At 33.6% G+C, this 12,460-nt stretch overlaps 1 protein-coding gene across 1 annotated transcript; it reads right to left on the bottom strand.

Moving 5' to 3' along the window:
* Window positions 1-453: 453 nt before the first annotated feature.
* On the bottom strand, window positions 454-1,455 carry LOC131630520 (uncharacterized). Its single transcript, XM_058901297.1, has one exon. The coding sequence runs from the start codon at window positions 1,324-1,326 to the stop codon at window positions 625-627; it is 702 nt and encodes a 233-aa protein (XP_058757280.1). The 5' UTR covers window positions 1,327-1,455; the 3' UTR covers window positions 454-624.
* Between the last annotated feature and the right edge of the window lie 11,005 nt (window positions 1,456-12,460).

Below are 12,460 nucleotides of genomic sequence, written 5' to 3'. Positions count from 1 at the left end.
AGTTTGCAGATTAATCTACAATTTTTAAAAACAGCACTAATATCTTTGCTAATAATTAATAAAATATTTTTTACCTAAAAAATTTAATTGAGTTAGGCTATGAGAACTTACCAGGATTAAAGTAGTCATTAAAGTTAGTGTTAGCTATATAAAAGTGCAGTTATTAAAGTCAAGAGTAAACTTCTTGAAGAAAAAAAAAAGTCAGTGAAAATTTCAAGATTCAACAAATATTTACTAATGTATTTATAGATTATTTTTAATTTCTAATTTTTATGTTTAATAAATTTTAGATAAATTAGGAATATATCTAATATCACAAAACCAGGGGATGCTAGAAAGTGATTTTACAATGCCTGGAATAGCTAAAATACAATATTCCTAGCTTGCAAACTTTTGCATCAATAAGTTAGTGAAAATGACAAATTCAACCTCAACTCAAACCAATCACCAAAATTATTCATTCTAAATTACACTTTTTTTTTTCTCCAAATCCAAAAAAAAAAACAAAATCAAACAAGATAATCAACAAATAAACAAATACTAAGAAACAAAAAACATGTTAACAAATTCACATCCTAAACCAAGAATCATGAATATGTATATATTAATATAACAAAAGATTAATCAATGAGCCATTGCAACCTGATTTTGATTTTGAGATTGAGATTTAGAGAAACTAATGCTTCTTTGATTTGCCATAGAAAGCATAACAGTATGATCCAAGAAATCCTTAAGTTCAACAACAGATTCAAGAATGATCTTCAAATCTTCAGCACAAAGAAAACCAAAGCTTCCAATTTCCCTAACAGCATACACATAAAAAGTCAAGCACCCTTTTCTGAATTTGAACCTAGCCATTTCAAAACCAGACAGACCCTTGATGAGTTTCTTGTTCACATCACCAAGTGCAATCTCATGAGGCCAAATTCTATCAACAGAACACTTGATAGCCTCAGTTTCAAACACAAAGACAAGAACCTTTGACTTCTTGGAACCAAGTCCTAGGGTTAGTGTGTGCCATGCTTGATGGGCTAGGATTGTGAAGTTTGTTGGCAGGAAGGCTGTTGTGGAAGGGAAAGGAAGTTTGTGAGATTTGGATTTGTTTGTTGGTGTTGTTGTGGGTGGGAAAGAAAGAACTTTGAGAAGCTCTAGGGGTTTGGCTTTTCTGATTGGGAATGATTTTACTATGAATTGGCCACCAAATCTTATGCCTTTTACCTCTGAGCTTGGTTTGAAGGAGAAATCTGAGGTTTGTTTGGTTGTTTGGGAATTGGGATGTTGATGCTTTTGCTTCTTGTTGTTCTTGGTCTTCTCTTTTTCTCCCATGGTTCTAATGGATGGAGAGAAAAATTGGGTTTGGTTTTTGTTTGATATAATTGATTGATATCATTAAAAAAAGTGGTTTAGTTTGAATGGCATGTACTATGTAATGTAGCATTCACTACTACTAGTACTTGGGTTTTTAATTTATTGGTGAGTTTCTTTTTCATGACAGAAGATATTGTAGTCAATAAGTGGAAAGATACATGCCATAAGTTTCAACCATTTGTTTAATCATGAAAACAAGACTCTAACTAAATCTTTTATAAAATAAAATTATAGTTTTGATTTCAATTTTATTTGATTACAGAAATTAATTATCTTGTTTTAAATTTAAACAGTTTTAATTTTTTATTTTATACTTTTTATAAAAAATTTATAAAATATTTGTTTGTTTCTTTTATTAGTTAGGGAGGAAGAGTTAGAGGATTTTGTGGTGAAAAGGAGTAAAGCAACAAGTAAGGTATGGTTAATCATGAAAATCAAGGAAAACATGTTATTACTAAAGTTAAAAGTTAAGTGGGATAAAGAGGGAGATTTAAATAGCAAATACTTCCATTTTGCTATGAAAGATAAGAGAAGGGGTAATTTTATTTGTAGTTTCGTGTCAGGCAGTGGGGTGTTGGAGTCAGTGGGAGATATTAAGGACGAGGTAAGGAGACACTTTGCGGAGAAGTTTTCGGAGTCTGATTTTACTCGCCCTTTTCTTGAGGGAGTCTTGCTCAATTCCATTTCTCTCGATGATAAGAGGGTGTTGGAAGATTCTTTTTCGGAGATGGAAATTAAGGAGGCGGTTTGGGGTGTGAGTGTTCGAGGAGTCTGGGGCCGGATGGTTACAACTTCTTGATTAGAAAGTGTTGACTCTTTATGAAAGAGAATTTTACTTGGTTTTTCAACGACTTTCATGGTGACGGTAAACTGTCAAAGGCTATTGTATCTTCTTTTATTACTTTGATTCCTAAAAAGCTTAGGCCTCTCCTCCTCAATGATTATCGTCCAATTTACTTGGTGAGTTATCTTTATAAAGCCCTTTCTAAAGTATTGGCAGCAAGGCTGAAAAGGGTTTTGGATTCTATTATCTCTAACTCTCAGAGTGCTTTTGACCCCGAAAGGCGGCTTCTTGAAGGCGTTTTAGTAGCGAATGAAATTGTAGATTTGGCTAATAAGGAGAAGAGGGGTTGCTTACTTTTTAAGGTAGACTTCGAAAAGGCGTATGACAAAGTATAATGAGAATTCCTTAGATTTATATTGAGAAGGATGGGACTTGGGAATTTGGGGATTTATGAATAAAATGGAAGGAGACTTTGGTTTGCTCGAGTTGGATGTCGGTCCTCGTCAACGGTAGTCCTACTAAAGACTTCGAGGTTAGAAGAGGTTTGATCCAATGGGACCCGCTTTCACCTTTCCTTTTTGTTATCATCGCCAAAGATTTGGCTTCCTTGGTTAGGAAGGTAGTCGACCTAGGTGTTTATTCTGCGTTTAAAATTGCAGGTAATTGCTTTGTGAATATCTTGCAATTTATGGACGATACGCTTTTGGTTGGTGATGGGGATTGGAGGAAGGTGTGGGCTCTCAAGGTGGTTTTGAGAGGTTTTGAAGTGGTGTCTGGCTTGGGGTGAATTTCCATAAAAGTAGGATTATAAGAATTAATCTTACTAAACACTTTATTGCGGCTGCTGCAAATTTTCTGTGTTGTAGGGTTAAAGGTAACTCTTTCTCTTTTCTTGGTATTCCTTTAGGATCTAATCCTAGAAGGGTCGCTTGGTGGAACCCGTTATTAGCAAAAATTAAGGTTCGCTAGCCTCGTGGAAAGGAAAAATTTTATCATTGGGAGGAAGAATTACATTGATCAGATTGATTTTTTCTAGCTTGTCAATCTTTCAGTTGTCTTTTTTTAAAGCGTCGGTGAAGGTTTGAAAAGAAATTAAGCAAATTCAAAATGATTTTTTGCGGGGAAGCAGTGCGGAGAAAATAAAGGTTAACTGGTTTCGGTGGGAGTCTCTATGCTTATCGGTCGACAAAGGGGGACTGGGTTTCAAGAGCTTCAAAGTGGCATTCGAAGATTTTTCCAGGGTCAAAGTTCTTTTGGTTTAACATCCTTTCAGCAAGATTTGGGAATTTGAGGCATCAAATATTAACGGGTGGTAGCATGGACATTCGAAAGTCAAAGTCCATTTTGTGGGTAGATTTACTGGCAACGAAATCCTCTTTTGCTTCTTTTGTTGTGTCCCGTAATTGTAGGTTCTTGTTGGGCTCAAGAATGAAAATCCTATTCTGGAGTGGATCGTGGAAAGCAGAAGGAAGATTACTTGAATTGTTTCCAAATTTATTTCAGGCTAGCATGAAGAAGGATAGTAACGTTGGAAGCATGGGAGGTTGGTCTTCTTCTGGTTGGGCTTGGGGTGATTTTGATCTCGATTCAGCGGCGCTAGAGTTGCACGTCGCGTTGCAGGCTCTTCTCTGTCTGTTGGATACCTCATATCTGGTTTTATCTGGTATGGATGCTGTCATGTGGAAGTCGGATGTGGAGGAGGGATATTCGACTATGATTGGCTATAAAGTGTTGTCTTCGTTACATTTTGGGGTAGTTTTGAATGTTTGTTTCCCTTCTTGTTTTGAAGTCATATGGAAAGCTCATGCGCCTTATACAATTGAGCTTTAGGTTGGAGGAGTGTGCATAATCGTTTTTCTACAAAGGATTTTTTGAATCGTAGAGGTATTATCTCTCAACCCAACAATCTTCTTTGCATTTTTTGTTCGGAAGTCATCGAATCTTGTGATCATTTATTTTTGGGTTGTTCTTTTTCTAAGTTGGTTTGGAAAGAGGTCTTCGTGTGGTTGGGTGTTAGGGTGGTTTTAGGAGGGGATTTGGTTTCTAGCTTGGATATTTGGATTCATGAGAATTGTAAAATAGGGGGAGGGTGAAGAAAGGTATTTCTAGTAGGATTTGGTTAGCGGTTCTTCGGAGCATTTGGATGTTTTAGGAACGACGTTATATTCAACGATGTCAAACCGTGTGTCTCAAACTTAGGGTGGAACATCAAGTTAAAGGTTTGAAAATGGCCTTGTGTTGGTAATATTCTCTATTCCAAGTGTAACTATTACGGCTTTTGTAAAAATCCTTTGTACATTGAAGGATAATTTTAGTTGGTGGGTAATGTTCGTTTTCGAGCTTTATTTTTGGCTTTTTGTAAGCGGGATTAGAATACCCCTAGAACTCTCATAATATTATTTCTTGCTTTTAAAAAAAACTTATATTTTTATTTATAAAATTCCACAATATATTTATATTCGATAAAGTATCATGTTTTACAAAAAAAATATTTGGCATTTAAAAATAAAAATTTAGTTAATTTTTAATATATAAATATAAAAGAGATTAACACTATTAATATTTAAATTTAAAATAGAGAGATCAATTTCGTGAATCAAATAAAATTAAAAAATTAAAACTATAAATAAATCTTTAAAAAAAAAAAACTCTAACTATTGTCTTTTGAATATAAATGTATATATGAATTAAGAAATATTTAACTTATGTTTCTTATTGGATTTGAATTTGAGTAGAAACTTTGGGATGAAAAAAATGTTATTAATCATAATTACAATATTAATTAGAGACATTTGTTTATCTCGGAATATAATGTTTTCTATAAATTTTTAAATTTGTTTATTTCTTATTTTTAAATATATTTTAATCAAATAAAAATATTTTAAAAGATAACTCGACCATCAAGGTTTCCAGAGATGGGAGCTTTGGGGCATTCTTGATGGTTTGAAATTGGTGGTGCAGCAAGGTTTCCAGAGAGTGATTATTGAATCGGACTCTAAAGAAGCAGTGGAAATTAGTAACAAACTGAGTAATAATAAGTTGAGTAACAGTAATTTAGTCCGACAAATCTATAGTTGGATGAGTTACTTAGAGATTGTGGAGATTCGGCATATTTACCGTGAGATGAACGGTTGTGCTAATTGCTTGGCTATACATGGAAAACAGATGGGAGTTGGGTATCTCTTTTTTTATGAATATGTCTAGTTGGCTTTCTGATAATTTTGTAAAAGATTCAAAGGGTGTCTGGTACTCTAGAATCGGGTGTGGTTAGTTTTTTTTTCTGTCGGGCTTAGGCCCTCCCTTGTACCAAAAAAAATTTGTGTTTCACCACATTTCACTTATCTTAGTTGTGACTTTAGTATTGTTCATTTCACTTATCTTAATTGTGACTTTAGTATTGTTAATTGCATTAAGAAATTGTTACTATATGTTGCATTTCTTTATGCTAGATATCCTAGGGGAAATTACTCTGTTTTTCGAGCTTAAAAGCACTACATACCACCCGTGCATGGCCCGTCAAATTCTGCCCTTAGAGATACGTAACGACTTTGGGTAATGTTCATTAGTGATTCTATAAATTTGTTAAAACCATCACTTCCAAGTGTTTTGTTTTGGACGTATCACGAGTATCAAGTATGCATAAACAAATCAAGTATTGGATAAAATGTGGATTTGGATAGCTTATAAATAAGACATGCTTATAAATAAGACCACAATGTCGGCAAAAATGAGTAATGTGGAATTTCCGTGGGAAAGCTTGAAATCTAGTCCACATACAATCTCTAAACATAATGTTAGGTTAACTTCCAGTTAAATAAAGCATGAATCATATTGTTTTGGTAATTTCGATCTTCAATCTCTTTCCATCTTCATCAATTTGAAGCCATTGATGTAAATATGAATTTTAAATTTTTCATGTCGTACCTTTTCATGGCGTGCCTTTATTTGTTAGGTTTATTTGTAAGCCTATGAAGTAATTGAGTTCTCCCATCAGTCACATCTCAAATTTATCTTAAATGATGCTATAAAATTCTTTGCATAACAATTCACTGGTAAAACCAAAAAGAATATCATCTACATAAATTTAAGATAAAAGAATATGAAATTCTTTATGCTTTATAAACAACTTTGTATCTACGCTTTGTCATACCCCAAATTTTTCCTACCTCTCACTCAATTTATCTGGCTCATAACTTTTGATTCATTTGCATACATTTTCTCCAATCATTCATTTTTAGTCAAGACCATACATTCATCTTCATTTGCATGTCATGTAACACATTGGTTTAAAGGATTCATATTACTTAGATTTCAATTGTGTCTCAATAATTGGTTATTGATCAAATGGTTAGGGTTAACCTTCATTTGTGACTTATGGTACAAGATTTTGTGAACTCCATTGGATGTTATTGGATCAAGATTTCATTCTATGACAAGCCTCGTGGATTAGGGTTTTGCGGTGTGTTTACTTATAGAGCAAGCCACTACATGTGCAATTGACTTCTTGGTCAAAGTCAACTATGGAAGATGACTTTTTTGACCTAATTTTTGGAAGACTCTCCATTTCAAATCCAAACATTTCTATTTGAAGTATACATCATGGAAAGAAGCATTTAAAAGCCATTTGCAAAAACTTTGACTTTTGGTCAAAATCACCATAAGAGGTTGACTTTTTGACAAATTTCATTTTGACCCATATCTTTGGTTATGATTGCAATTGGATTTATTCATTCAAGTTTACAAAGATTGAAGAAGATTAAGTTGGTTACTTGAGAAATATGGAAAAGTAAAAAAGAAAACTACACGAAAGGTCAACATTCAAAGAAAGAGGATTAAAGTGTAATTTCAAAGTCAAAATTCCTTACAAATGCAAAAGAATACATTACAAGACATTACAACATCGAAAAATTACAAAAAATGGTGTTTGGCCTATAGTTGACTTTTGGTCAACTGTTGATTTTTTGGGCAAACAGTTGACCAAAGTCAGACTACTAGACCTATTTCTATTGAATTCCAACCAATGCTACCTTCATTTTTCCAAAATCATGTCAAAACTCTAAATTTGAACTTCATGTCAAAACTCCAAATTGATTTTACTATGAATTGGCCACCAAATCTTATGCCTTTTACCTCTGAGCTTGGTTTGAAGGAGAAATCTGAGGTTTGTTTGGTTGTTTGGGAATTGGGATGTTGATGCTTTTGCTTCTTGTTGTTCTTGGTCTTTTCTTTTTCTCCCATGGTTCTAATGGATGGAGAGAAAAATTGGGTTTGGTTTTTGTTTGATATAATTGATTGATATCATTAAAAAAGTGGTTTAGTTTGAATGGTATGTACTATGTAATGTAGCATTCACTACTACTAGTACTTGGGTTTTTAATTTATTGGTGAGTTTCTTTTTCATGACAGAAGATATTGTAGTCAAAAAGTGGAAAGATACATGCCATAAGTTTCAACCATTTGTTTAATTATGAAAACAAGAGTCTAACTACATCTTTTATAAAAAAATTACAGTTTTGATTTCTCAATTTAATTTGATTCATTGGTCTTGGAGAGAAGTGGGGAGTCGAGCGAAGAGCATTCTATTTTGTGAAACTTTTTTTTGAGCGAGACACCTTTATGAGAGAAATACTATATATTCACCTAAAACTTGTAATAGATGCGTGGGTTCTCTCACTTATAAAGTGTTTAATCTTCCTTTTTCAAATCATGGTGGACTTCTTCCTCACACTTGATTTTTAACCTTTCATTTGATTCTCAATACTTTTAAATTATATCTTTATTAATAAAATTCAACAATGTATTTATATACAATAACGTATCATGTTTTAAAAAAAACTTAACATTTAAAAGTAAAAACATAGTTAATTTTAAATGTAAAATTATAAGAGAAATCAATATTATTTAAATTTAAAATAGAGAGATCAATTTCGTGAATCAGATAAAATAAAGAGATTAAAACTATAAATAAGTCTTAAAAAAATAAGAGAAAAATAACGTGAATTGATTTCATCTATTCCGGTTTATTTCCTTTCTTTTTTTCACGGCGCCCGTAGATATTATTTCTTCTCTTGAATCTATTTTTACTACTTTATTTTGGGGAGGTATGGAAGATAAGAGAAAAATAGCGTAGATTAATTGGGATGCAATTTGTTTGAGTAAGGAGAATGGTGGATTGGGGGTGAGAGTGTTAAGGGAGTTTAATGTGGCTTTATTGGGGGGATATTGTTGGAGAATGTTGGAGGAGAGGGACAGTCTTTGGTATAGCGTGTTAGTTAATCGTTATGGGGAGGAAGGATGGAGGTTGAGGTATGATGTAGAAGGAGGGTCTGTGTGGTGGCTGAATGTGAATAAGATTAGGCTAGGGGTTGAGATGCTCGACAGTGGATGGCTGCTTAATAATATTGAGCACTCAGTGGGTAACGAAGTTATTTCTCTTTTCTGGAGGGATCCTTGGTTGGACGGAGGGATGTTTATGTCTAAATTTAGTAGGCTTTACGAGTTATTTGAGTATAAGAATGCTACTGTAGCAGACATGTTTTCTTTAGGGTGGGGGTGGATGGATAGGCTTGGAGGTGGCATAAGAGGTTGTTTGCGTGGGAGGAGGAGTTGGTGGGGGAATGTATTACAGTGTTGGATTTTGTTGTTTTGCAGGAAACTGTTGACGATAATTGGGTGTGGAGGATGTATTCTTGAAATCGTTATAATCTGAGTAGTGTGTATCATTTTTTAACAAAGACGATGGAAGATCAACATCATGGAGATTCTCAAGTTTGGTGGACAAAAGCAGTGCCGCTCAAGGTGAACTTATTTGTTTGGCGTTTATACCTCGATAGATTACCGATGAAGGATAACTTGGTTAGGAGTAGGGGTGGCAATGAACCAAACTAACTCGGAAATAGTTCGAAACTCGATTCGAAAATTAAATTGTTGAACTAGGTTCATGAACCAAATGAGCTAAGTATGAGCTAAAAACTAAGTTCGTTAACTAAATGAGCTGAACTTGAACAATACATAGTTCGACTCGTTAGGTTCATGAGTCAACTCTATTATATATGAGATAGATTATATTGTAGGTTTAAATATTTGCTCTAAATCTTAGTATCATATTTTATTTTAATATAACGGTTTTAATTGATAATTTATATTCTCTAGTGAGCAAAATATTTCTACAAATAATTATACAAATAAAATTAACATTGTATCGTATGAATTCCAATCTTATAACTTTAATTTTATTTTTATATTTTTATTTAAAAAATATTAATTTAAAATGTCAAATATATACATATATATATATATATATATATATATATATATATATATATATATATATATATATATATATATATATATATATAAACAGACTTTAAAAAATTACTTTTAAGTCCGTGAAATAAGCGAGTTGAACCTAACAAGATAAACCTAACGAGTTGAATCAAGATGTCCGTGAACTTTTAACAAGTCGAGTGTGACCTGGAAAAAAAGTTCGAGATAAACTTGAACTCGAACTCAAACTCGGCAAATTCTTAACGAGTCGAGTTTGAGCTGGAAAAAAAGTTCGTCATGAACTCGAACTCGACCAATTCTTAACGAGTCAAACTGAGCTGAGGCGAGTTCGACTCGACTCATTTCCAGCCCTAGTTAGGAGAAATATTATCACAGCAGAGGTGCAAAGTTGCTCAAATGTGTGTGGTCAGAATGAAAACCGAGAGCTTTTGCTTGTTCGATGTGCTTTGTATGGTAAAATTTGGCCGGTGTTGTCTGGTTTGTTAGGATTTTCGTCAGTTTTTCATGCTCACTGTAGGAATCATCATGATCAAATCGCGACTTTGGGTGGGTGGTCTAAATATTTCAAACTTGTCTTTCATATTATATAGGTAGCTTCAGTGTGGGTGATTTGGAAATCGAGGAATCATAAAGTTTTTTTAGAACAAGGGATTATCGTTGATGACTATCTGTGAAAAAATCAAAATCCAATCATTTTGGTGGTTGAAATCTCACTTGCCAGCTTCTGGGTTTGATGATCATATTTGAAAGATTAAGCCATTACAGTGTATCACATGTTGTGTCGGTTAGTTTTGGATTTTGGTTATGTTTTGTCTTTTTGATCTGGATGGTATTGTATCATTTCTTTTTACAGTTCGTCTAGTATACCTTGTGTTCGAAAGACTCTATTGTGTTTGATATATCTTCTTAAGAAAGTCTTAAAAAAATAAGATTTTATTTTTCTTATTGGATTCGAGTTTGAATAGAGACTTTAGGATGAAAAAATATTATTAATCATAATATTATTTTGAGATATTTGTTTGTCTCAAAATATAGTATTTTCTATACATTTTTAAATTTATTTATTGTTTGTTGTGAAAAGGATGCCTCGATGAATAAAGTAAACTATTTCTTTGTGATCAAGAAACACATAAGAGCATAAAAGATGATAAATATGAAGAACAACAAGGATTGATTATAACTGTTATTTTTTCCTTTCTCTTTAAAACAAGATTACAAGTTACAAGAATAACAAATAACCCTATCACCCTAAATTAGGATTTGTTGTATGTAATGATGAGAGACTAGTATGTTATTTGTAATAAAACCTAACATACTAAACTAATGGGCTTTTTAACAAATACCCATTACAGGCCAACTTAGGGTACAAGCTAACTTAAACAATTAAACATAACAAACAGACCCAATTTGAAATACTAACAACCCTAGCATTTCAACACCCACATACTAAAACACACTTTGACTACAGTTTGTAGGTCTTCGACACAATCTCTGTCGAACCAGAAGCTACCCGTCGACACACTAGAGTTCAATCTAATTCTCAAAAATATCCACCTTGGAACAAACTCTATAATATCAAAGAACAAACTAGCTTTCTTCATGCAGCTTTATCAACTGCATACAGTGGAAAAAATTGCAACTCGACAATGTCTTGGTGGTCATATCAGTAATGTTTTGATCTAACAAAACCTTCAGCACCTGGACTTCTCCACACTCAATTACTCCTCTAACAAAATGCAACCTCACATCGATGTGCTTAGTTAGCTCATGATATGTTGAGTTCTTCGATAGGTGTATTGCACTTTGACTATCACATTTAATAGTGATACCTCGACCTTGAAGTTTCAGCTCCTTTGCAAAACTTCAAGACACAATGCTTCTTTCACAGCTTCAATTAGGGCAATATACTCCACTTCAGTGGTTGATAAAGTAATAACCTTCTGAAGTGTTGCTTTCAAACTAACTATTGTGCTAAACATGGTGAAAACATATCCAGAAATAGACTTTCTAGAATCCATACAACCTGCATAATCAGAGTCGGCATATCCTTTGATTACTGCTTTACTATCTTCACCCAAGGCTCCACCATAAATTAGAACTATGTTCAGAGACCCATTTATGTACCTTCGAATCCACTTCAATGCTTTCCAGTGAACCTTTCCAGGATTCGCCATGTACCTGCTTACAAGACTTACTGCATATGCTATGTCGGGTCTAATACAAACCATAACATACATCAAAGAACCAATTATATTAGCATATGTGATGATATTCATATGAGATGATATTCATATAGGCTCTTTTGACATCAGTACTGGGACATTGATCAATACTCAGCTTGAATTGATGGTTGTTGGAGTCACAACAGGCTTTGAATTCGACATACCAAACTTGTCGAGAATCTTCCATAGGTATGCCTCTTGAGATAAGCATAACTTCGACTGATTTCTATCTCTTCGAATGTTAATCCCAAAAAATTCTGGAAGTAGCTCCCAGATCCTTCATATCGAACTCCTTATTGAGTTCAGCATTCACCCTCATTACATGTTTGACATTGTTGCTTGCTATGAAGATATCATCCACATAAAGGAACAAACTAACAAATGAATTACCATATCGAAATCGGAAGTAAACGCAATGGTTGAACTAAGTTCTAATGAAACTTATGCAAGCCATGAACTTGTCGAATCTCTTATTCCACTGTCGACCTACCCTTCAGTTTACCTCTTTAGCTTGCACACATAATTTTCCTTCCCTTTTTTGACATACCCTTCAGTTTTCCTCTTTAGCTTGCACACATAATCTTCCTTCCCTTTTTCGACATACCCTTCAGTTTGCCTCATCAAGATCATTTCATCTAGATCACCATATAAGAATGTAGTCTTCACATCCATTTTTTCTAGTTCAAGATCGATTTGTTCCACCGTGGAAAGTGACATTAGAATGGACCTATGCTTCACAACAGGAGAAAACACATCATTAAAGTCGACACCTTCTTTCTGAGTGAAACCCCTTACGACC

The sequence above is a fragment of the Vicia villosa genome, unplaced genomic scaffold (genome assembly GCF_029867415.1).
Source record: "Vicia villosa cultivar HV-30 ecotype Madison, WI unplaced genomic scaffold, Vvil1.0 ctg.000688F_1_1_5, whole genome shotgun sequence".
NCBI classification, from domain to species: domain Eukaryota; kingdom Viridiplantae; phylum Streptophyta; class Magnoliopsida; order Fabales; family Fabaceae; genus Vicia; species Vicia villosa.
The sequence above is the reverse complement of the archived record's forward strand: the minus strand, read 5'-3'. Positions and strand labels throughout refer to the sequence as shown.

Coding starts and splice junctions, on each gene's coding strand:
- LOC131630520 (XM_058901297.1), bottom strand. CDS start 1,326: ATGGGAGAAAAAGAGAAGACCAAGAACAACAAGAAGCAAAAGCATCAA.